Genomic DNA, 27,161 nt, shown 5'->3' on the forward strand with positions numbered 1-27,161 from the left:
ATTGTAATTAATAGGGAATAAAACTTCATAAACTTCTATTAAAGGTGTGGTTATTCATGGCTGAAAAGTCATGGTTGCGTCATCAATTTGATTAATGTCTTTGACCAAAGTGAAATGCATTGTGGTGATAAATATTGATGATATTATTGATATATTTATTGACATATTGATCAGCTATCTCGTCTTACGGTGTCTCTCAACTGGGTCCAAAGATTCATCAGCCTAAAATGAGTCCTAATGTGTAATAAATTAACATAAAAGGACGCGTTACCAGTTCTGGTAGCAGAGCGACGGTTTGGCCCTTTGGGGCCCTAGGACGGAGAATCATTGTTTAAATTGTTTTTCTGAGATAATGCAAATCAGAGGTATGATGGGTTTTTAAGTTCACCATGACTTTCCTGGGATCTCGGAGCCTACCTAAGTGAGTTGGGAATGTTCTCGGCGTCATAGCGTGTGTGATATAAGGTTTTTGCGCTTGCTCAGCTTATGCCTTTTTGCAGGTGATTGTGAAATTTGTGTGTATCTAGGCCAGATAATGTTGTTTTAGTAGGAGTGGGCGTACTCCACGGTATGAGAGTAGGGAAGTCGGCGTACTTCACATGAGTGTTGCGCCTTGTGCTCAAAATTATCCACGTGGTTGATTGTTTATGCATGGACCCGTCGTGGTCTAAGACTCCGGAGTATATTGACAAGTGTAGGAGACACTTGGGTTTATGTTGTAATCTGTGTGGTTTAATAGGTCAATCGGGCGTGGTTGACAAGTCGAGTTCGAGTTGAAACATATGTGTGAAACCTTCGATGGAGATTTGGTAAGTTCTAAAGTGCACTAGGGCGAACCATTGACAAGTCGAGAGTAGAATTTGCGGGTCGAATTCTGCTTGCGTATGCGGGTACTGAGAAGGAGAGAGTAGCGGCCGAGGCTTCAAGTGAAATCTCTGTAAAGTTCTGAAGCGAATGTGTTAACCTTCCAGTAGTAAACCGGCAGATTTGTATTGTCGTTAAAGGTGCTCACAGTAATTTTGCATTAGTTTGTGTGAATCCAGTGAGGGGCGGACGAGCCGCCACACTTTGTCAGCTGCAGTGTGTGAGTGTGACGACAGTAGTACCGTGCTGAGATAGGTCAGTTGTTGAGAGGGGTCGCGCACGGATTGGCTGCCGTCCGTGAGAGGCAATAGGTTGAGAAAGGCGGGTGAAGAGTGTCCTGGGAATTAAAGTCACTTTCTGATTAAATACAAATAAGAAGAAAAAAAACGTAAAGATGAATTTTGTCAAGGCTTTTAAGAGTGCTCTGAAAGGAGACGTGTATGTTATGGCAACTGAGGGGGAGCCTACACCGCCTGAGGGTACTCCAGCTTACATGGTTATGGAGGAGAAGGGTGTTGCGCCTTGCTTATGGATGAAACAGTGGCGCAAGTTAACAGAGAAGGAGGGATGTTTAGCGTTTCCAGAACATGGGACGTTTAATCCAAAGGTGCTAGAGAACTTAAGGTGGATGTTAAGCACACACAAACCACCTCAGAGGCCAGCTCAATATGAGGCTTTAGCAATTTGGGACTTAATGGCTCTTAAACATAGACAAGAAAGGTTCCAGAGAAGGTTAAAAAGAGCAGAAAAATCTTATGCAGGAGCTAGGTGGGATAACAAGAACAAAATGTGGAGACGAGCGATTGTTGATGGATTAAAATTGTTCCCTGCAATAGCTCAAGGAGAAGAGTCACAGGGAAAGAAAGCCTCCTGTAAAACAGATAAGGACTCTAGTAAGTCTAAAGAGAATAAGAGACCTTGGGAAGAGGAAGACGATTTAGACGATGAGGAATTCATGGACTGATTATTACATGATCGCCCGCCACCTTATGCAGTGAGCGACAGTGTTCCAAGTACTAGCATTGGTCCTGGGAACTAGACGCAGGAGAAGGGAGTTACTGATACGGTACAGACTAGCGATATGGTTCCGATACAGAATGGTGACAATGTACCCACTGCGCCAGACATGCAGATACAGTTTCAACCTCCGCCGCAGATATAGAGAATCTATCCAGACGTTCCAGTACTTGAGACTACTACAAATCTGATAGTGCCACCAGACCCGATATATACAAAATCGAAGTTAGTACAAATTGAGTCAACTCCGAAATTGCTGTCCCAGGAGCAACCACAATTGATATCAGGGTACAACCCAGTAGCAGGTCCTCTATTAGTGCCTGTCCCGGGTACTTTGGAACAGTCCTATGGGGTTACTGCTCCACGGAGTTTGGGACCAGGTCAGACACTCGCTGCTATATCACTTCCAATTACTGTCGGTCCACCAGTGCCATTATATGCACAAGGCAAATCTGGCGTATGTGATCAGGGGGTAATGACCCAGGATGTAATAAGAGGAGGGCCCATGGGAACTCCCCAGATAATGGCTCCAGGAGAACAAGCAGTTGAAAAGCTGAGGTCCTTAATAGACCTTAGCCCAGTAGAAGTACCCTTGGAAGCAATGCGTCAAGCAGGATTAGGGGTTTTAACTCCACAGACGATGAGTACGAACACCTCACAGTCGCCAATGATACATGAAGGGAACATTTCACTGCAGGGTTTTAAAGTGCAACAACTGAACGAATGGTTAGAAAAGACTTATACTTCACAAAAGACTACAGTGATTGCAGTGGAACCGGAAAAGGTAGGGCAAGATGACTACCTGCATTTTGTGAGACTGGGAGTGGATGCTGCTGAATTAGTGGAAGGTACGATGGGAGTAAACAGATTGGAGTCATACACTGAAGCAGAATTGAGATACCTGTGCCCCAAGATTACTAAAGAAGTGGGCAAGGTGCATCAGAGATTAGCGAACCTTGCAGATAAATACAATATTGATATTGAAACCACTAAACATTTGAAAAGAAGCTACAGATTAGATTTTGATTCGAAAGACTTTGAACACATGAGGTCTGCGGGAAAGAAGGCACATTTGAAAGAATTATTGCAAAGTGCGCAAATCTGGGATGCATTAGAAAAATGGGAAGGCAGATGGGCAAAGAAAAGAGATAAGGAAAAAGGTGACAGTCCAGGGTCAGGTCAGACCAAAGCCTCACCCGATACAGAATCAGTAAAAATATTACCCATGAGAGAAACAGCTGGTGGTGTCTTAGTCCATGTACCGTGGACCAGAAGAGACATCCTATCTTTTACTAATGATTATCCCAGATTGAGGGAGAAACCGAGCGAGTGGTATCAACAAACAGACAGGTTCGTGAAGTTTGCGAAATGTCTCTGGGAGGACTTGAATACTTTGTTCAAAATCATTGTTCCACCTGATTTGTGGCTCGAGTGCAAGAGAGGGGTAGATTGGCCGACGAAGGAGCCGGCAAGGAATAAGATGACTGGAGCACCCTCTGAAGAGGTGATGAAGTACTATCATAATGTGATTGAGTTTTTGAAACAAAAGGTGTCGCCGAAGGTGACTGATTGGCAGAAGATTGACCGGACCTCTCAAGAGGTTAAGGAATCAATACATGCTTACTACGAAAGGTTGTTAAAAGCATTCAAACATTACAGTGGTACTGAGACTATTGAGCCAAAGGACATGAACCATCTCGTGTTCAGATTTGTTGAAGGGCTGAGACCAGAGGTCAGTCAAATGATTAGGAATCATTTGATTTGTTGGCAAGCAAAGCCAATTGATGAGGTGTTGCAGTATGCGAAATACTGTAGTGACGAAATTGAGTTAAAGCTGAAAAAGCTGAAAGAGAAAGTGATGGTGATGCAAATAAGGGCCGCACAGGCAGGAATACAGGGAAATGGAGTCCAGCAGATGATACAGCAGCAGCCGCAAATGAATGGTGTGTTTCAGGCACAGCCGATGGGTCGAGGTCGAGGTTTTGTGAATCGCGGTCCAGACTTGAATACAGTTGTGGTTCAAAATGACATACAAGGGGCGAAAAAGTTGTCACCATGTCACGCGTGCGGGGGCATGGGGCACTCGAAACGGGAGGGCTTGAATGTGGTGCAGGATGGTGTTGTTCAGCAAAGCACTAATGTCGGTACATTGCAAAATATGAGAGGTCCAAAACTGAGAAATTAAAACCCGAATTTTCAAAATAATATGTTACAGATGCAAGGGGTACAGCCCATGCAGCAGATGCACATGCCGCGTTTTCAGCCAGAGCAGATGCAGCAAGTACAACAGCAGGTTCACATGGTACCTAGACAGCAAATGCAATTACCAATGGCTCCAATGGGACAGCAGCAGGTCATGCTTCCTCAACAGGTCAAGGGTCAGGTAATGAGTCAAAATAATACAGTACAGCAATTCCCATTACGAGGTGAAAATGGCGTGAATGGAGAATGGTCAGATGAAAGCTTAGATAGTGAAGAATGCCGGCTCGCAGAGTCCCTAGAAGTAGATCAGAGGGGACCCTATGTAGAAGGGAAGGTAATGGGTCATTCCTGGTTGATACCGGAGCTACACGCTCTACAGTCAGAAGTGCAGAAGTTCCAAGATTACCACTTTCAGGGCGTACCATAAGGGTAGTCGGTGTAGCAAATCAATACCTGACAAACCCGATTACAGATCCAGTGCAGGTTGGGATCGGCAACTTCCAGGGGCTGCATAGGTTCGTAGTCTGTGATTCAAGTCCAGGATCCCTTCTGGGAAGGGACTTACTGTGCAAAGCAAAATGTTTGATTACCTGTTCCAATGATGGAATCGAAGTACAGACAAATAGTGATGATGAAGGAGACGAAGGTCAGTTTTCAGAGGAAGAGACAGGGACGGCAAATGAGGATTATCCTTTAATTACCTTGTTTCCGATGCTTACCATGAATGACCTACCTGTTGAGCTACAAGGAACAGTGACAGAGAAAGTGTGGGACCTGACAGGAAAGGAAGTGGGACCAATAAAAGGTGTTGAACCAGTTAAAGTACAAGTAAAACCAAATGCAGTGTTTCCCCAGGTGCCACAATATCATATGGCACAAGATGTCCTTATTGAAGTGTCATAGATCATTGCAGATTTTTTGAGACAGGGAGTCCTGAAGGAAGTTTTGAGCAGTCCATGTAATTCCCCAATAATGGGACTGAAAAAGCCCTGTGGGAAAGTTCGAATTGTGCAGGACTTGAGGAAAATAAATGAGATTGTAATAAAATGTTGCCCCGTAGTACCCAATCCGGCAGTTATCATGTTTCAGGTCCCATGTGATGCTGAGTGGTTCACCGTTATAGACCTGTCACAAGCCTTCTTTTCGATACCTCTTCATGAGGACAGCCAATTTTTATTCAGTTTTAAATTCCTGGATAAGGTGTACAGTTGGCGCAGAATTCCTCAAGGATTTTCTGAATCACCATCTATCTTTAACCAGATATTGAAAAAGGACTTAGAATCCTTAGTGCTGCCTTTTAATTCGACTTTAGTGCAGTACATTGATGACTTGCTGATTGCATCTAAAACAAAGGATAACTGTAAATATGATACAATTGCCTTACTGAATCATTTGGGAAAAACGGACACAAGGTGTCACCCAAGAAGCTGCAATACTGTCAGACAGAGGTGAAATACCTAGGGCATCTAATTGAGAGAGGGTCCCGAAGAGTATCGAAGGAAAGAATAACAGCCATTTTGCAAATTAACCCCCCCAACGACAAAAAGGGACATCAGAATGTTCCTGGGAATGGTGGGCTACTGTCGCCAGGGGATACCCAACTTCTCGATTATCTCACAACCTTTGATAAAACTGACAGGCAAAGAGATCAAGGATAAGCCATATACCATAACTTTGTCTAAAGAAGAGCTTGAGTCATTCATGGAGTTGAGAGAGTGTATGTGCAGGGCACCAGCATTAGGCATGCCTGACTATACAAAACCTTTTCTACTGTTTTGTCATGAACTGCTTGTTCTTTGTTATCTTGACACAGGTCCATGGAGGTGCAAATCGCCCTGTAGCGTATTTTTCAGCTACTTTGGATCCCGTCGCAGCAGCCTTACCGGGTTGTTTGCGCGCAGTTGCAGCAGTTGGTCAGAGCCTCACACAATGCGAAGGCATAGTCATGGGATACCCCCTAACTGTAATGGTTCCGCATTCAGTTGAAATTTTGTTGATTCGAACTAAAACTCAACATATGACAAATGCCCGTCTTACCAAATATGAGACAATCATACTGGGGTCACCTAATGTCTCACTAAAGCGATGTGCTGTCTTGAACCCGGCAACTCTGCTTCCTGCTGAGAATACTGAAATTAACAATGAGGAAGAATTTGAGCACAATTGTCTTGAGGTAACGGAACTATGTACCAAACCACAGCCAGATATTCAAGACACACAGCTGAAAGAAAATGATTGCATCATGTTTGTCGATGGATCCTGTTTAAGAGATTCCGTCGGAACACTGAGGGCTGGTTACGCTGTATGTACCATAGCTGGTATCATTGAAGCTTCCTGGCTCGAGAAAGTGCTTTCTGCACAAGTGGCAGAATTGATTGCCCTTACTAAGGCATGCCACGCAGCTGTGAATCTGAGAGTCACTATCTATACTGACAGCAGATATGGATTCGGAATTGTACATGATTCTGGTCAACTGTGGTTGCAAAGAGGTTACATGACCTCTTCTGGTTCTCCTGTGAAAAATGGTGAACAGATAAAGGATTTGTTACATGCAATTCAGTTACCTCTTGAAATTGCTGTGGTAAAATGCAATGCTCACGTTAAGTCACAAGACTTTGTGTCCATGGGAAACGGTTATGCAGATCAAGTCGCAAGGTTTTGTGCATTGAACTGTATATCGTTCAAGGAACAATGGGAATTGTTACCGCAAACTGAAAATGATACATGTTTGAACCTTGCATTAAGGGTGGTGGATACGTTAGATGAGTTAAAGACATTACAGGGTCGTGCTAGCAAAGAGGAAAAACGTTCCTGGCAGAGAATGCAATGTGTGCAGAGGGCTGATGACTTATGGATCTCAGAGGAGGGGAAATTAGTCTTACCAAATAGCCTTCTGTCACAATTTGCCTGGCTATATCATGGAAAGGCTCACCTTGGAAGAGATGCAATGATCAGGTCATTCAAAATAGATTGGTTCAACCCAAAATTCAGACATGCCGCAGAGGTTACCTGTCACAGGTGCATTATCTGTCAACAGATGAATGCTGGAAAAGGGACTGTGGTAACTTTGAGCCACATTGGGAGAGCTGGTGGTCCGTTCAGCAAAATGCAAATGGATTTCATTGAGATGCCTGTTTGTGGAGGATTGAAGTACGTGTTGGTGATTGTGTGTGTTTTCAGCCACTGGATTGAAGCATACCCCACACGTAGAAATGACAGCCTCACAGTTGCAAAGCTGTTACTTAGAGAGCTAATACCAAGGTTCGGGTTTCCGGTCTCTATAGAGTCAGATAGGGGCAGACATTTCGACAATGAGGTGATTAAACTTCTATGTGCCGCACTAGACATTGAACAAAAGCTGCATTGTAGCTACCGCCCTGAAGCATCAGGACTAGTAGAACAAATGAATGGTACTCTGAAATCAAGAATGGCAAAGATGTGCGCAACTACCAATATGAAATGGCCAGATGCATTGCCCTTAGTGCTGATGTCAATGAGGAACACCCCTGATAAGAAAACAGGACTATCACCCAATGAAATCCTCATGGGCAGAGATATGAGGTTGCCAGCAGTACCTGCAAATGCGCTAGTGAATATCACAGATGATATGGTGTTGGACTACTGCAAAAGTTTGGCTGACGTGATTCGCTCTTTCTCTCACCAGGTAGAGGCTAACACATTACCACCGATTGGAGATCCAGGCCACACCCTACAGGCCGGTGACTGGGTGGTTGTCAAGAAGCACGTGAGAAAGTCGTGTTTGGAGCCACGTTGGAAAGGACCGTACCAAGTAATCTTGCCAACAACCACTGCTGTGAAATGTGCAGGCGTTCCAAATTGGATACATGCCAGTCACACAAAGAAGGTAACGTGCCCAACTGACGAGGAACTTGAGATTTCCGGCACAACAGTTCCAAGAAGAGAAGTCTCAGGGCCAGAAAACAGCCAAGAAGGAACTGAGACTGCAGGAGAGCCCACTGAGAACAGCCTCGTCCCTCAAACAGTAAATGAGTTCGAGAGAGGTGACAGAGTGCCTACCTCAGTAGAGGCACCAGGAGAACTAAGTCAAGGAGAGGTTCTCCCAGAAGTAGACAGATACGGGTTAGAACTAGAGCCTGTTACAGATCAAGAAGAAGACAAAGAAGAAGGGCAAATAAGAGAGAAAGATCAGAGTGTACCGGCATCCCCTGAGCCAGTCGCAGGTCCATCAAGTGAAAACACCATATCACAAGAGGAGGGTACTGTCCAGCGTCCTGAAAAGACATATCGGAAGAAGACGCATAAAGGTGATAACTGGCCAGAGAAACCACTTTTAAGAATAAGAAGCATACCAGATGAAACTATAACAGAGGAAAATGACACATCCCGAGTGGAAGATTTAAGTGAAGGAGAGCTGCAGGGTGAACGCAGGTTGAAAAGAAAGAGAGTCGCAAACAGAAGATATATAGGTCCTGAATGGGCGTATGCTACCACATCTGAGTGGCAACAAGAATTCCTAGCATTCTGTTTTGATCGAGAAGCACCAGGCCAATACTACGGTACCTGAACTAATTCCAAGGAAAGACTTGGTTAAAAATCGAAATTGAAACCTGAGGAAAGAGACTTATAAATTACCGGATGTGACATTAGAGCCTGATTTGACTTTGAGAAACCTGATTACGACAAGCTGCTATCCTGATTTGACAAAAGGGGTCCTGGTGCGAGTGAAAACGTTGTAAATACACGCAGTGAGCAAGAGAAAAAGTTCTAAATCATCCTCTAGTTGATTGTTATTCTGCTTTCTGATTCTATACAGACCTGGCTTATAATAGAGGTAGTAACAAGGGTAGAAAGGTGTGTGGTTGGTTAAGCTTTATAATAGGTATTGTGTGTGCAATAATAATTGTGGATGTGATTGTGGGAATGCCATGGTTGGAGACAAAAGACCATTAACGCTACTTCAAAACCTGAAACTACAACACCAACACCGTGGGAGACGTTTGAGCAAGATGCAAGACACATGCATGAGGGAACTAATTCAAAGGGGGAACTTTCTACTAATGTCTTCTATCGCTTGCTGAATGAGTATGTAGAGACTATGGACGCGAAAGATTGTTACGTGTGTACTAAGATCCCTTCATCTGTGCAAGAAGGGGTTACCTACCACAGCCTTCCTCTAACCTACGGGATTAGCTGTAGTTTGCTACTAACCAGATTCTATAATCAAGAGCATGTGCAATACTTTTATTCAAATCTGGATGTTGTGTTTTCTTTTGTGCCTGTGATTGAATTTCTGAATAAGCTAGCTAAAGAACATGATATAAAAATAGTTCGAGGATTCTTTGAGCCGAGTCTCACATTTGGAACTGCTTATGCACATCGCAATAATCTAACTTGTTTACTATCACCTGTAGAGAAAAGCTTTTTTGATCACACTGATGATAGACGCAAAGCATTAAAAGAAAGACTAAAAAGAGGATTAGAGAAACGCACATATGCAAATGACTATGCTTACACCGCAATCAAAAGACAAGGCAAATTAGCTATAGATGCACTACATGTAGGTAGGCTTTGTATATATAGGCCGAAATCTGAGCAGGACAATTTGTTTGTGGGAACGAGTGAATGTAGACATGTGTTTTTGTTTCAGAGTAAATGGACATTTATGTTGAATGGACAGGATCCAGCGATCCCTGGGATCTATTACATCTGTGGACTTAATGCTTATTACTATCTCCCTAAGGGTTGGTATGGGACATGTTATTTGGGAATAGTTTTCCCAAAGATTTACCAGATTGATGACTTAAAGCAAATACCTAAAACGTCTGAATTACAACATACTAGACAAAAACGAGAATCAGTGGCTGCTGTCATTGGTGATATATTTGGAGCTATAATCCCTTCAGTAGGGGTTATCTTGAATTCTATGAAGATTTAAAAGTTGTCTACTATAGTGGACAACATGCTAACAAATTTTACAGGGGCTATACTCCTGATGGATACTGAACTTGCTGCAGAAAGTGCTATGACTCTTCAAAATCGGCTTGCTCTAGACATTCTTTTAGCAAAGAGTGGAGGGGTCTGCAAGATGCTCAATGAGTGCCATTGCTGCTCATTCATTACGGGTAATAGTAAAAAGATTAGAGGTATGCTTACTAACCTAACTAGAGGTAGTACAGATTTGGAGGATTTGAAGGAACCAGGAGTTTGGGAGAAATTTGGAAAGGGCATTGCCAGAGTAGGGAGCTGGTTTACCAACATTTGGAATGGGGTACTTGCAAAAATATTAATGGGTCTATTAATTGTTCTGGCCTGTCTATTAGGATTATGGGGAGCATGCAAAATTAATGATAAAATCAAAAGTAATTGGACCAAAAGAACCAGGAGAAATGAAGAAAGTGAAAGAGAGAAAATGTTCAATGAAATTTGGGAGAGCTCACACAAGGGACAAGATGTTGAAATGTGCATTATGCGTAAAGTGAAAAATTAAGGTGAAAGGTCAAAGAGAAAGGTTTTGCGTGATGACGAGCGTCATCAGAGGAGGGACTGAGTGAGCGTAGATTTATATAACCTATATTAGAGTAGAATATCTATATTAATGTGTGACGATACTGCATAGAAACTGTAAGAATAGCGTATTTGCTTAAACACACACCTGATTTGTGACTACGGTAAATGGCCACCAATGTATACGCAAACTAATAATGATGAATAAAATGGTTATGTTATGTTCAATTAAGCTTATATTAACGTACGTATTGTTGAAACTGTATTGAATTTCTTCATAGGCCTTAACTTAGCGTAAGCTGCAGTATTAGCTGCTCAGCTCTCATATTAAATCGTATTTTTCCGTTTTCCAGTGTGCTAACTCGAAAAGGGCCATGACCCTGCAAATGTTCTTTTTCTTCAGCTTGGAAGACGAATGTATCTAGTTTAACACTGTTCCCAAGCGCATAATCAGTGCCTTGGTTTAGAAAGCATGAGCATATTGAAACAAGAGTGGATTAATGTAATGTACAAGGTCATTTAGACCGATGGACAATGGATCTGCTGACCCAAATGACGTACCAAGGAGTGAAGAAACACCGGATGTGCCACCTCCGAAGACGTCAATTATGAAGACCAATCAAAGAATAACAAACTAATGTGGGGTGACAATTGGGATTACCTAATGTTAAATTGGATAGGTTGAAAATAGTGGGGTATAGTAAATGTCCAATAGAATTTTGGGGGAATGTACTACGGAAAAGGGATAAAAACCCATGTCACAGGAGGGTCATTAGAATTAGGTAGGGAATGCTATTGATTTTATCCAGAAACTCTGTCACTCTGTTTGGTGACTTGAGATTTATTAGAAACTATCCTCACCCATAGACTGCCCATTCACTTATCCTCCTTATGAGGGAAGTGCCCACTTTTTTCCTTTAGTTGAGTCCTGACTGATGGCGTTTTGACTGATGTCCTGAAGACGAAGACTGATCCTGATTGCTGACCTAATCCTTGGAGGGTAATTATGACAATACAACTTGTAATTTGTCTGTTTGCTTTTCCTTTCTAGGTACCAACTGCTCATTTTGTTAGAGACCATAGTTAGATGTTTTCCAAATTGGTGTTATAAATTGTTTTGCATGAAGCCCAACATGCCAATGCTAATCAGTGGTTAGGATAGGTGATCACTAAACTGATGCAAATAGACAAACGACTGACATTATGCTATGTTGAACTGACGCATAGTTGACACTTTGCTGTATAGAGATCTATGTTTGCGCCGTGTTATGCTTTGATGTTTGTGATTTTGCCTTATTGAAATCTTACCAAAGTTGCCATATCGTGACTATACTTCTATGTTTCTTGGTGTTGAGATTAACGCATTTGCTATTAGATTGTAATTAATAGGGAATAAAACTTCATAAACTTCTATTAAAGGTGTGGTTATTCATGGCTGAAAGGTCATGGTTGCGTCGTCAATTTGATTAATGTCTATGACCAAAGTGAAATGCATTGTGGTGATAAATATTGATGATATTATTGATATATTGATTGACATATTGATCAGCTATCTCGTCTCATTGGTGTCTCTCAACTGGGTCCAAAGATTCATCGGCCTAAAACGAGTCCTAATGTGTAATAAATTAACATAAAAGGACGCGTTACCAGTTCCATAGACCTAAGTTCAACTAATGGCTCGACCCCGCTACCTCAGCCTCCCACAAGGGCTACAGGACAGTCCATCTAGAAGCATGTGCCCTGCCGCTATTCGGCAAGTTGGTGGACCCAGCCACTGTGTGGGCTTGCTACAAGACATGGCTCAGAATTCTCACAAACTATTTCCATGCCTCAAGAGAAACAGACCCTGTCATGAAACGCTCACTTCTCCTTCTTTATGCTGGTGAGGTCTTCAAACTATTTGAGTACCTTCCTAACATGGGAGAGAAATACAACTACAATACAGTAATTACTGCATTCAATGAGCAGTTTGACTGGCAGATCAACCCCGATTTTGAAAGGTTTCAACTTTGCCAGGCCAGAAAATGAGATGATGAATCCATTGATGGGTTCTACATGTCGCTGCATGAAATGCAAACGCAAGCACATATGATGATCCTCTGAAAGAGGTCTGTGCCTAAGTCATCCATTGCAGTAAATCCAGTGTGCTGAGCCAGTTAATCTTGATTAACCGGGTATTAAACTGGAGGACCTGTTGGTGCTTGCACAGTTACACAAGCTGTCACATAGATGTGTAGATGTAAGGGGCTCTGGTGAAGTTCAGCCTGTCAGACCCTCCCAACAAGGAAGTTCAGGTGCAAACAGAGTCAGTTGACTAAGTATGCAGGGCAAGGCCCATAACCCCCAATAAGCAGGCAATCACTGCATAACACAACATGTGACTACTGTGGTGGGACCTGCACTCTAAGTCCAAATGCCCGGTGCAAGGCAAGTGCTGTTTGAGATGTGGCAAGACTGCCCACTTTGCACAGTTGTGCTGAGAGGGAGGCAGACGCAGTGAAAATAAACAAATGAGTCATGCCACTGTTTGTGGACTTGATGTGGGAGGAAAATGGGGGAATCACCATTAAGAAAGACTATGCTCCATACGATGCAGAACAAGAAGAAGACTAAGAAGTCTTCCTCATATCCTACACAGTAAAAGGGCATGCATCAAAGTGACTACAGCCCAGTGCGCATCAAGATCAATGGCTAATCCTTTTCAGGGCTGATAGACCAAGGGCATCAATGAACGTAATGGACCTCGACCAGTACCACCAGTGTCGGACTGGCCTATAGGGCAATTAAGCAGTGCCTGATGGGCTGGTGTGATAGGTTAGTGTGCAAGCCAATTTGTAGGCCTGTGTTATGGTCTGTTGGGCTGGTTTTTACTATTGTTTTCACTGATATCAAAAATATTGCTTGCAGCAAGATCAAATCCATGCAATCTCCCATATATTGCAAAACACTTATACAGCGTGACTCTGCAACTTCAACACTGACCCAGTTTGCATACATGGGGCCCTTTTTTAGCTATCTATATCGCTAATGGGGAAACTTTTCCTTTGGTACTGGGCCAATTTTCTGCCCCAATCCGACCTTGATGAAGACGAGGATCTTCGTTTATGCAAGCGATAGCCCATTCCCGCTAGCTGCCATATTCAAAGGTCATGTCCACCACCAAGGGCGGCAGATGAACGCAAAGTTTTACATCACTATGATGGTTAGAGACACCCTCATCAGCTGCCGCACCACGGAAAACCTGGAGCTGATACCATTCCCCAGGCACGTACACAACCTTCACGTAGAACACCTGCAATAGGAATTTGGGCACGTGCTCAAAGGACTGGGCCTTCTTTTAGACTGTTGTGCCAAACTGCACACAGATGAGACTTTCAAGCCTGTAGCATTGACTACCCGCATGTCCCATTCTATCTGAGAGCACAAGTAGAAGAGAAGCTAGCCAGACTTGAAATCCTAGGAGTAATTGAGCAGGTGTCCAGTCTGACCCCTTAGGATTTTCCAACGCCCCAAAGCCTGTCCAAGGTGATCAACATCAGAGATGATGTGCTAATCTACTCCAAATCCAGAGGCAAACATTATCAGCATACCTGAGAAGCTCTACAAAGAGTTTTACATCAAGGCCTAGCACTGAACAAGAGCAAATGCCCAGACTTTGACCCACAGGTCAAGTTTTTTGGCTATGTGTTCTTGTCGGAGGACATCAGCATGGATCCAAAAAAGTCTGATGACATCCTGAGCACCGGGCTTTAACTTCTGCTACTGAGGTGAGAAATGTTCTAGGGCTGGTGAACTAATGTGGCTGGTTCACCCCCAACCTGGCAACACTCACCAACCCACTCAAAGCATTAACAAAAGCCTGCCCTTAATAGAAGAGGAGCAAAGTTCAACAAACAACCTTTCAGCGCATCAAGGATGCTGTGCTTCAGGATGTGATCATGGCATATTTCAACCCTAGATGCCAGCCCTGTGGGGTAGAGCTGTCCTGGTGCAGCAGCAGAGTAAGCAATGGTGGGCACCGGTTGCATTTGCTAGTCAAGGACTGCCCGAGGTAGAGATACAGTGCACACAAATCGAGTGGAACCTCTAGCTATTAAGTGGCAATGCACACAGTGACATCTCTACCTAGTCAGAAGACAATTTAAAGTAGTGACAGACCATAAGCCGTTAGCGAACCATTTCCAACAACTTATCAACACCCACCACCCCGCATCAAGAAGAAGGTCATTTAACTCCAGCTATTCCAATTCGATGTTAGCTATTGACCTTGAATAGAGAATCTAGCTGATTTCTTCTCCAGTCACCAACCACCAGACTGAGGAAGCTGACTGCCATACTGCAGCCACAGAACAGTATCTCCAACTGATCACCCAGGCTGTGTGCCCAGCAGACTCTCATGCTGGAGGAGTTTATCCAGGCATCAGTACAAGGTAGCTGCCTGGAGTGAACATAGGCTGCAGTCTGACAAAACAAGTGGACAACCTTCTTAGTCAACTAATGAGCACTTGACCGGATGGTAACAAGCAACCTCGAGCAGCTCTGGAGAGTGCATTTGGAGCTCTGTGCGACCAGTGATGACCTAATGTTTCAAGGAAGGTGATTGTAATGCCCTCATCCATGTAGGACCTTGTGATGAGACTAGCCCACAAAGCCACCACATTGTAGCGAAAACCAAGGCAAGACTGCAGGAAAAACTGTGGTTTCCTGGAATGGATGCTAAGGGAGACAAGCGGATGGCCCAGTGCCTGCACTACCAGATGAACATAGAGACTAAAAGAGCAGCCCCATCATCACTGAGGATGCCAGTACCGCCACCTGGACTATGGTGATTGTTGAGTTTAGGAGCTTCCTTATAGATGACATAATTTGGTGCTCATAGATGCATACTCAAAATTTCCAGTAGTCGCTCTAAGTTTGGTGGTTGAACTTGTGAAACTTACGATAGAGAAGACATTTGCAGCATTCAGCCTTTTGATGACCTTAAGGTAAGCGCTTTTGACCAGGCAGAAAAGTGGTGGGATCCAGATTAGGGCCTTAACAGCTTTCTGAGGAGATACCGTAACATGCCTCACTGCGTATCACAAGTGTACCCCAGCATCGCTAATGTTCAGAAAAAAAGCTAGTGATGTGTTCCCAAAGACAGCAAAATGGAGACTCAAGAGACTTGTGGTAGGAGATAGCCAATGGTGGAGGGCACGAAGCAATCAGATCCAGAGAAAGAGAAATCCGAAAAGAAGACCGAGTATCTATAAAAGTTAGTTATCCCGGATAGAAATACCAGGTACCCTATGAAAGGGGAGTGTGAACCATGGCAAAATGCAAGGGAGCCATGATTATATTGATGAAAGGAAAAGAAACTGTGATGAGAAACATGAGATGGTTCAAGAGAGTGCACCCACTAACGACCTCAGGAACTGACTATGACAACACAAGTGAGAATCCAGGAGAGAAGTCCCTTGCTGGTGCCTAGAGGATCAAATAGCACCCTCATCAGTGACCTCCCCTCACAACCCCGAGAATGCAACACCAGCTAAGTCGCTAGACCAAAGGCCCAGAAGGGAGCTGTGCAGGTTACCCCTGGGTTCCCCACTCAGAAGCCCTGGCAGGAGCAGCCAGCACTAGCTCCTTCAAAAGCAACCCTGATCCAACCCAAGACTGCAGGACAATATCACTGTCACAGAATCAAAAGGTGGTCCCTTGTGGAGAACTTGTGGGAGTGTCAGCTTAAATGGGGTGGGATGTAGTGTTCGCGTAGGTGCAGCCTCAGGTATAATTATATGTGTACTGACGATCAGGTGAAGTCCAAAAGTAACTCAGTGTTCTAGGTCTTTGTGAAGTGCCGCAGGTGCCAGCACACGACCTAACTCAAGGTGACGCAACTTAGCACAGTACATAGAGGAAGTGTACTATTTCATAACTATGCATAGAAAGCACAGAATGTGACTGATAATATGGGAAGATCATGGAGACTTTGCCTTAGGCATTACTCCCACGAATTTGAATTCTGAAGAAATGTATCAATCATCTTTGACTCAGTGTTATCATTCATAAAGGCCAACAAGATGGTTGTGAGGGATATCTCATCTATTGCAGACTTGACCTTGCAGTGTCCTCTTCACACACTGGCTACTGTTACTGATTATGCAGTTTCTTCAAGACAAAAACGTTGAGCCAAACTTTGCATGCAAATGATTCGTGGCATGAACAGGGCTGATTACCTTATTCCAGCATTTAAATTACTCCACTAGATGCCATATAAAGAAAAGATTCAATTCAATTTAAAACTCACTGCCTGGCCCACAAGGCCTTGGAAGTTGCTTCCATAATGTTTACACCATATTGCCAAATCTAACATCCAATGCCTTTTTACAATGTTCCACTCAACGTACAAAGGATATGGGGCTAGGTATAATAAACAATCAATACTCTTTTCACTATAGAATTCTCTTCCTTTGCCTCCGTAAACAGACTACAGAAGATTCTGAAGCCTAACCTCTTCGACTGAACATTTGGGGCCTTATGTTTATCCTGGCAGGTGGCTCGTTGCTCCACAAGTGTGACAGAGAAAAGTACTCTGTTGCACTGACGGAAACACTGCCTGTCAGATTCAGAAATGTACATTACGTCAGGGGACATTTCTAGCATTGGCAGGCACTACCAAACAAGATGGTTTAGCCCCTGAAGCGGAATTTTCTTTCTAAAAATAAAACAAATAATGCCCTTCTTGCCATGTGAGTCGGCTCCCATGGCGAGGGGGGCTTTGCTTTGTTTTTTTACTGTCACTTACCATCGGGGTTTGCCTGGCTGTGATGGACAATGAAAAACTGCTATATCTTACCTATGTAAACTGGGTGGGCGGACATATAGCCAATTTTTGACAACCTACACTCCGTAGGGGCATGGGAGAAGTTCGACCATGGAAGAGATGGCATAGTCTCCACCGTGGTCAAACCATGGCCTACCTGCATTTAAATTTGGCAGATGTAATGTAATGTTGGTAGCAAGCACACACTGTTGCGGTTGCAGTGGAGTAAGCTTACTGCTAACATATAAATCAGGCCTTTGGTCTTGAATTGCATGGTCCATACTACATATTATCATTTCCCTTGCTTACCACTACTGTGAAGAATTCACTGGTGGACATAGCACTTTACACAAACAATACAGTTGAACTACAGATACATTCTTATAGGCACATGCCACTAAACTTCTAAAACAAAGATTATGCTGGTGCCACCTAGATAATTTATTTAATAGAAAAATGGAGCTGTGCCCACTTCTCGCTCCTTCTTAAAACTGAAGCTCACCTGGCTACTCTTGTCTGAATAGAGGTGAGGAGTGAAGGAGTTAGTAGAGAGTTCACAAAGACCCATAATATGTGTTGTTTTGGAAAGTGATGGTCTGGTAAGTGAGGCAATAAAACGATAAATTGTGAGCTTGCTGGTTTGAAAATTATAAGTGTTGCATTGCTGAAAAATGATCTTGCTTCAAGTTGTCCTCAGCACATTTGCTTAGTTGTCTACAAGAGGTTCAATAGAAAAGGCACCATCTAAGTTCAGCTCTGTTTTAAATGTGGGCCTAATAGTTCCAACAGTATTGGTGTGAACAATTAAAAATTCCATCCTGTGATAGCAGATGCTTATTCTAAAAGATGCCTTGAAGCAACAATTGTTTTCCATGTAGATTATCCCAAGTGAACTGCTCAAATAAATCAGCATCAGTATGTGCAATAGAACAACATGGCTTGATTGGTGCATTTCCAGCCAGAATGACACTGCCCCAAGAATCAGCACTGTTGTGAATTATGTAGACATTGAGGTCATGACACTGAACTAGACCGCATGTGGCTAAGTGAAGGCGGAGCAGCAAAGGAATTGAGAGCTACGAGAGAGGAGTGATGAAGAATCTAGAGGACCAATAAAGAAGTAGAGAGATAGATATGAGCTAGAGAGGCAGAAGTAAGGATTCTGCAGAAATTAACATGGATGCAAGTCAGAGGAAAGAAAAAGGAGAGAAAAAAGGAAAGAAGGAAAAACAAAAAAGAAAGTGAGAAAAAATGGAAGCAGAAAAGAAGTCAAAAAAGGAAGAAAGCAAAGAAAGAAAGAAAATTGAAGAATACAAAAAGTAAGAAGGAAAAAAGTAAAGGCAAACATGAAACAAAAGATGAAAGCTACACAAAAATAAATACAAGGAAAAGGGAAAAAGAAAGCAAAAAAGAAAGAAATGAAAGGTGGAAAGTGAAAAGGAAAGAAAGAGAGAGAGAAGGAAGAAAAGAAGGTTCACAGTATAAAATATTGGATACTAAAACCCAAATTACACCCCTTCTATGTTTAAAAAATAGTTACAACTGTGCTACAAATTGGCAAAGTTTATCAAAGACCATTGATGAAACCGAGTCTAGGAATGCAATATTGTATGCTGTGAAATAGCAGCAGTTCACTTCAAAAGGAATTTACAACACCATTGGAAGTTGATAGGAACTGATAAGGCTGCAATGTGCCCTCTGCTCCTTTCAGTGCGTCCTACTATCACATCAGGCAACACTAGCACAAAAGGGAACTATCTTGTTGTGCAGATGTCTACCTTGTGAAAGAGCAAAATGCAGTCACCCAAAGTGAGGGTCAACCAGAGGTTTAGGTGGGCTGACCCATTGTTCCATGCTGTATGCTGAAATGGGTGAAAGCAAAATGAGAGTGGCACAATACAGACCAATGATTGAAGCGAGATGGCTGAAAGCCCCCTTAAGTAAGTATATTATACACATTATTTTTGTAAAATCAAAAGGTCTTGTCTAATGCCAAACCTAAGAGGTAGAAGTGAAGTTAAAATTGTAGAAGAATATATGTTATCTTTTGTATCACACTTGGGGAAGAAGGACAAAGTAGGAACAGGATCAAATTAAGATAAGTTGAAATAGTAATCAAGGTGTGTAGGCTTCTTTATGAAACTATGAAGCAAATATATGTTATTCTTAAAATAAGTATCTTTTTTTCTAGGTATGTAAGACAAGAAAAAATGTAGAGTTATAGCATTACAATATTACAAGGAAAAATTAGTAGGAAACTAGGAAGAAAATGAGCAGTCTAAAAAACGGAACTCAAGATTTTCAGTTCTTTTTTTTAATTGCTGGAGAAGAAATGGAGCATAGCAACGTTACTGAATCCATTCATTTTTTACTGTCTTAACGAGTCGGTATGAATTGATCTATCCAACCTATGCACCTCTCCAGTTTACTCAATACTGTCTCTCTAATTAAAATCAAAATTAAACTAAGATTTATAATCACTTTATTCAGACTCAGAATTTGCAAAAAAAAGACTCATTAAAAATCAGAAGCCTCCTTTACTATAGATGAGAGATGATTACCTATACAGTTGAATGTCACATTTATTTGTTTTCCTTCAGCAGAATTGATAAACCCCGGCATGCAGCTGCAGCTGTAACTTCCTACTGTGTTGGTGCAGGTGCTGTGAGGTCCACAGGCGGTGAGAGTCTGAACACATTCATCAATATCTACAAAATATTTGAAAACTTGTGAGAAAACAATAATTAAGGACCTGTCCTATCTCTTTATGTGTGCAGTCGTAAAGATACTACTAGTAAAATGCCTTTGTGAATAGAAAACAATTGTAAACTTACACAAAAGTGAATGGCCCCAATGTCTTGTCATCAACAACAGAACCCTGTCCAACATGAGGACAGGGGTCTGAAGTTTATTGAGTTTACGTAGCTCCAAAACTCTAAGGTAGTGATCTTTCAGTGTCTTGGAGTGACGTTACCTATGCAGTTGATGCCGACATTGTGTTGCTGTCCTGCAGGTAGAGATAAACCCCAGCACACACTTGCAGCTGTAAGTTCCTGGTGTATTTGTGCAGACGCTGTGAGGGCCACAAACTGCTGGTGTCTGAGCACATTCAACAACATGTATAAAGTAATTCAAATCCAACCAGGTCTTAGCAGCTACCAGGATCTCATCATGCATGCCATATATAAAATTATATTTTGTAGTTATTTATTTCAGAGTGGTCATGACTTCCTCAAAGTAAGCAGGCATGTGAAAGCCAAAAGTCACTTTGAAAAATAAAGGGCCTGGTTTAGATATTGATGGACGAGTTACTCCTTCACAATAGTGATGAATATCCCATCCGTTGAAATCTAGATCCCGTTGAAAATAATGGGATTTAGATTTTGGCGGACCAGATATCTGTCACCATTGTGACGGAGTAACCCGTCTGCCAATATCTAAATCAGACCCAAAGTTTTTAGCTTACTACAATCAAAAGTATGCCCAGGGAGTGTAACACCCTTGGACAACATAACCTCAATAGTACAAGGGTAACAGCATCATGTATTCCATAAAAATCTACGCTGCATCATCCTAGGTCGCAGTGAAAGTGATCTCAAGGACTATCTCTCCGTCGGTTAGACTGGATCAAAAACGAAGGTAGTTCTAAATTATCAGAAATAATGTCCCTTATAGTCAATCTTTTATCCAATACTTACATGGAAAGGAGAGCCATTATGCTAAATCCAGTAAGCATGATGTGGATCAAGCCAAAGCCCACAAAAGTATGTTTTTCTTACCCTTTCAAATTACCTTTTTCATTGATTTACTCAATTTCTCATTGTCTCAAACAATTGTTCAGTTATGTTCTCTGTCATCACATTTATGTCTGCTGTTTCCCATCCAGACAGTAGCCCGCTCTGAAGTCCATTTCTAGGATCATCTGTTTCTCAATTGCCATGGACAATATCATGTTTGTTACTATCCTGTTATTTTATGTATAATACATTTCTGATTTTGAGAGCAAACTACCACTTTCTTTCAAATCAATTAATGTTCCTACTTATATTTGTGTGGTTTGTTCACTATTATTTTATATACCTTGACTGATGCACTTAATCTGGGTGTTTTAGGTGTGGTTTAATGAAACCGAATCAAGGAGAATTCCTCAGGAACTCCCCATTGTGTGAGTTCTGGATCTGATCAACCTTCATCAAAATGGTTTTAAAAAGGACAATCTGATTCCTGGTTCAGAGGGGGTGCTGTTCTATCGGTAGATCCCCAGTGAATGTGTGTGTATGTAACTGGGATTAATGAAGAAGATGCATACTTCTTTGCAGTTTCTTTTTTGGCCTGTCCATCCTGAAATAATCTTTTTACATGGCCCTGAAGAATAAACATGGGACATCTTCTAAATGGAGTCTTCAGCAGAGATTAGTTATCTGTAATGTGCTGGAGTGGGCCAACAGTCTGGGAATGGTCTTTAGGCATAAACGTGGTAAAAGGGCATTCTGAACCTTTGGGTGGACCTTCCTAGTGTATGACTGCAAAGGCAGTGTTCAGTCACCTGTTACCTTGAATTTAGCTCTGGTATATATTGTCCAGAACATCAGAACAAACACCAGTTAAGACTGATATCTTGGCACCTGATGAAGAACACCTTGTTAGGCTCAGTAGGATACCTCAGGGAGGTCTTCCTGGGAAAGATCTCCAAGAGAGGGAATGGCCCTTAGGCATACACGCGGCAAAAGGGCACTCCGAACATAGGGGGTGGGCCTTCCTAATGTATGACTGCAAAGGCAGTATTTTGAAACATGCCTTAAAGAGTGTTCAGTCACCTGGTACCTTGAAATTAGCTCTGGTATAGCTTGTCCAGGTCATCAGAACAAATTCTACTGTAATACTGATATCTTGGTACCTGATGAAGAATCCTCTTCTTAGGCTCAGTAGGACACCTCAAGGAGGTCTTCCAGAGAAAGAGCTCCAAGAGAGCCAGTTGTATGGAAAATAAACACCAGGACATAAAAGGCCCATTTAAGTCCAAATAGGTTTATTAGCATTTAGAGTCATAAACATAAGCCATGTTGACGTCTGTAACATAAGACACTTTTTGACAAAACAAAATAAAAGAACCAACTTTCCCTCATTCATCCTCCACTGTGTCACTCTCTTCCCTTACTGCCCACACCCTCTGCACCTGCCACCTTTGATATTGTTCCCAGTATAGCTTTAGTCATGTCCCTCCTCCATTTCCATTTCCGAGAATACACCTATTGGGGGCTTGAGTTGTCGAGTAATAGTTGGCTAGTTTGGAGGTATCTAGAATTTGTAATGCTTGCAGTCTCTTGGGGCATGTACATTTGTTATAATTGGCACTACAAAATTCAAGTAGGCAGCCACATTATTTTGTAATGTCCCTTCTTCACCTTTTGCAGCTTTGGGAAGTGTTTTTCAGACAAAGAATCCACCACAGTCTCTCCAATCATTTTCGCTTTGATGGAGATTGTTGTAGTCCCCAAAGCACCAGGATCACCTTTTTGAACACCAATAGCAAATGGAATATGAGGCGACCCTCATTACTATGTAAGGGGTCTATGTCAATTGGTGGGTGTCCCAGCAATATTACTTCAGGGCTTTTGGTCAAGGTTGATCCAGTAATTAGTTCAGCATTTGTGGATACCATTGTTCAAATGTTTGTCAGTCTAGCACAAGGCCATAACACATAGTTTATCCCCTCTTCCCCGCATCCTCTCTGCTGGACAGTCTTAGGGTGGTCATCTCCCAAACATTTTGCCTCCAACTCCCTATTTTTCTAAATTAATTTTTGCTGACCTTAGGACTCTATGCACTTTACCATTACTAAGCACTTCTTATGCTCACTCCCTTAACATGGTAAAATTGGTCTACACCTGATTAACATATTTATTTACTTATAAGTCCCTAGTAAAGTGATACATTATATACTCAGGGCTGGTAAATTAAATGGTACTAGTGGGCCTCCAGCACTTATTGTGCCGCCCATTAAGTATCCCTTTGTCACAGGTTAGCAATGTTCCACTCAACGTACAAAGGATATGGGGCTAGGTATAATAAACAATCAATACTTTTTTCGCTATAGAATTATCTTCCTCTGCCTCCGTAAACAGACTACAGAAGATTCTGATGCCTAACCTCTTCGACTGAATATTTGGGGCCTGATGTTTATCCTGGCAGGTGGCTCATTGCTCCACAAGTGTGACAGAGAAAAGTACTCTGTTGCACTGACGGAAACACTGCCTGTCAGATTCAGAAATGTACATTACGTCAGGGGACATTTCTAGCATTGGCAGGCACTACCAAACAAGATGGAGAAGCGGAATTTTCTTTCTAAAAATAAAAGAAATAATGCCCTTCTTGCCATGTGAGTCGTCTCCCATGGCGAGGGGGGCATTGCTTTGTTTTTTTACTGTCACTTACCATCGGGGTTTGCCTGGCTGTGATGGAAAATGAAAAACTGCTATATCTTACCTATGTAAACTGGGTGGGCGGACATATAGCCAATTTTTGACAACCCACACTCCGTAGGGGCATGGGAGAAGTTCTACCATGGAAGAGATGGCATAGTCTCCGCCGTGGTCAAACTATGGCCTACCTGCATTTAAATTTGGCAGATGTATTGTAATGTTGGTAGCAAGCACACACTGTTGCGGTTGCAATGGAGTAAGCTTACTGCTAACATATAAATCAGGCCTTTGGTCTTGAATTGCATGGTCCATACTACATATTATAATTTCCCCTGCTTACCACTACTGTGAAGAATTCACTGGTGGACATAGCACTTTACACAAACAATACAGTTGAACTACAGATACATTCTTATAGGCACATGCCACTAAACTTCTAAAACAAAGATTATGCTGTTGCCACCTAGATAATTTCTTTAATTGAAAAATGGAGCTGTACCACTTCTCGCTCCTTCTTAAAACTGAAGCCCACCTGGCTACTCTTGCCTGAATAGAGGTGAGGAGTAAGGAGTTAGTAGAGAGTTCACAAAGACCCATAATATGTGTTGTTTTAGAAGTGATGGTCCAGTAAGTGAGGCCATAAAATGAAAAATTGTGAGCTTGCTGGTTTGAAAATTAAAAGTGTTGCATTGCTGAAAAATTGTCTTGCTTCAAGTTGTCCTCAGCACAGTTGCTTAGTTGTCTACAAGAGATTCAATAGAAAAGCCACCATCTGAGTTCATCTCTGTTTTAAATGTGGGCCTAATAGTTCCAACAGTACTGGTGTGAACAATTAAAGATCCCACCCTGTGATAGCAGATGCTTATTCTAAAAGATGCCTTAGAGCAACACTTGTTTTCTATGTAGAGTATCCCAAGTGAACTGCTCAAATAAATCAGCATCAGTATGTGCAATAGAACAACATGGCTTGATTGGTGCATTTCCAGCCAGAAAGACACTGCCCCATGAATCAGCACTGTTGTGAATTATGTAGACATTGAGGTGATGACACTGAACTAGACCGCATGTGGCTAAGTAAAGGCGGAGCAGCAAAGGAATTGAGAGCTACGAGAGAGGAGTGATGAAGAATCTAGAGGACCAATGGAGAAGTAGAGAGATGGATATGAGCTAGAGAGGCAGAGGTAAGGATTCTGCAGAAATTAACATGGATGCAAGTCAGAGGAAAGAAAAAGGAGAGAAAAAAGGAAAGAAGGCAAAACAAAAAAGAAAGTGAGAAAAAATGAAAGCAGAAAAGAAGTCGAAAAAGAAAAAAGGAAGAAAGGAAAGAAAGAAAATTGAAGAATACAAAAAGTAAGAAGGAAAAAAGCAAAGGCAAAAATGAAACAAAAGAAAGCTAGACAAAAACAAAGAAAAGGGAAAAGGGAAAGAAAGCAAAAAAGAAAGAAAAGAAAGGAGGAAAGAGAAAAGAGAAAAGGAAAGAAAGAGAGAAGGAAGAAAAGAAGGTTCACAGTATAAAAGGTCTTGTCTAATGCCAAACCTAAGAGGTAGAAGTGAAGTTAAAATTGTGGAAGAATATATGTTATCTTTTTTATCACACTTGGGGAAGAAGGACAAAGTAGGAACAGGATCAAATTAAGATAAATTGAAATAGTAATCAAGGTGTGTAGGCTTCTTTATGAGACTATGAAGCAAATATATGTTATTCTTAAAATAAGTATCTTTTTTTCTAGGTATCTAAGACAAGAAAAAATATTGAGTTACAGCATTACAATATTACAAGGAAATATTAGTAGGAAACTAAGAAGAAAATGAGCAGGCTAAAGAAAATATAACTCAAGATTTTCAGTTCTTTTTTTTAATTGCTGGAGAAGAAATGGAGCATAGCAACGTTACTGAATCCATTCTTCTTTTACTGTCTTAACGAGTCGGTATGAATTGATCTATCCAACCTATGCAACTCTCCAGTTTACTCAATACTGTCTCTCTAATTACAATCAAAATTAAACTAAGATTTATAATCACTTCATTCAGACTCAGAATTTGCAAAAAAAAGACTCATTAAAAATTAAAAGCCTCCTTTACTATAGAGGAGAGATGATTACCTATACAGTTGAATGTCCAATTTATTTGTTTTCCTTCAGCAGAATTGATAAACCCCGGCATGCAGCTGCAGCTGTAACTTCCTACTGTGTTGGTGCAGGTGCTGTGAGGTCCACAGGCGGTGAGAGTCTGAACACATTCATCAATATCTACAAAATATTTGAAAACTTGTGAGAAAACAATAATTAAGGACCTGTCCTATCTCTTTATGTGTGCAGTCGTAAAGATACTACTAGTAAAATGCATTTGTGAATAGAAAACAATTGTAAACTTACACAAAAGTGAATGGCCCCAATGTCTTGTCATCAACAACAGAACCCTGTCCAACATGAGGACAGGGGTCTGAAGTTTATTGAGTTTACGTAGCTCCAAAACTCTAAGGTAGTGATCTTTCAGTGTCTTGGAGTGACGTTACCTATGCAGTTGATGCCGACATTGTGTTGCTGTCCTGCAGGTAGAGATAAACCCCAGCACACACTTGCAGCTGTAACTTCCTGGTGTTTTTGTGCAGACGCTTTGAGGGCCACAAACTGCTGGTGTCTGAGCACATTCAACAACATGTATAAAGTAATTCAAATCAAACCAGGTCTTAGCAGCTAACAGGATCTCATCATGCATGCCATATATAAAATGATATTTTGTAGTTATTTATTTCAGAGTGGTCATGACTTCCTCAAAGTAAGCAGGCATGTGAAAGCCAAAAGTCACTTTGAAAAATAAAGGGCCTGGTTTAGATATTGATGGACGAGTTACTCCTTCACAATAGTGATGAATATCCCATCCGTTGAAATCTAGATCCTGTAGAATATAATGGGATTTAGATTTTGGCGGACCAGATATCTGTCACCATTGTGACGGAGTAACCCGTCTGCCAATATCTAAATCAGACCCAAAGTTTTTAGCTTACTACAATCAAAAGTATGCCCAGGGAGTGTAACACCCTTGGACAAAATAACCTCAATAGTACAAGGGTAACAGCATCATGTATTCCATAAAAATCTACGCTAGGTCGCAGTGAAAGTGATCTCAAGGACTATCTCTCCGTCTGTTAGACTGGATCATAAATAAAGGTAGTTCTAAATTATCAGAAATAATGTCCCTTATAGTCAATCTTTTATCCAATACTTACATGGAAAGGAGAGCCATTATGCTAAATCCAGTAAGCATGCTGTGGATCAAGCCAAAGACAACATAAGTATGTTTTTTCTACCCTTTCAAATTACCTTTTTCATTGATTTACTCAATTTCTCATTGTCTCAAACAAT

The 27,161-nt window shown here is 41.8% G+C and overlaps 1 protein-coding gene across 1 annotated transcript in view; it reads right to left on the minus strand.

The window, feature by feature from the left end:
- The window catches only part of ADGRE1 (adhesion G protein-coupled receptor E1), a 675,746-nt gene that overhangs the window by 289,114 nt on the left and 359,471 nt on the right, over positions 1-27,161 (minus strand). The window contains exons 9-10 of the mRNA XM_069219187.1: positions 25,899-26,045; positions 19,936-20,082 (exon numbers count right to left, since the gene is read on the minus strand). Of these exons, the coding sequence (XP_069075288.1) occupies positions 19,936-20,082; positions 25,899-26,045 (294 nt within the window). The remainder of the gene's footprint in view (positions 1-19,935; positions 20,083-25,898; positions 26,046-27,161) is intronic.

Source organism: Pleurodeles waltl, chromosome 2_2 (genome assembly GCF_031143425.1).
Source record: "Pleurodeles waltl isolate 20211129_DDA chromosome 2_2, aPleWal1.hap1.20221129, whole genome shotgun sequence".
Taxonomy (NCBI): domain Eukaryota; kingdom Metazoa; phylum Chordata; class Amphibia; order Caudata; family Salamandridae; genus Pleurodeles; species Pleurodeles waltl.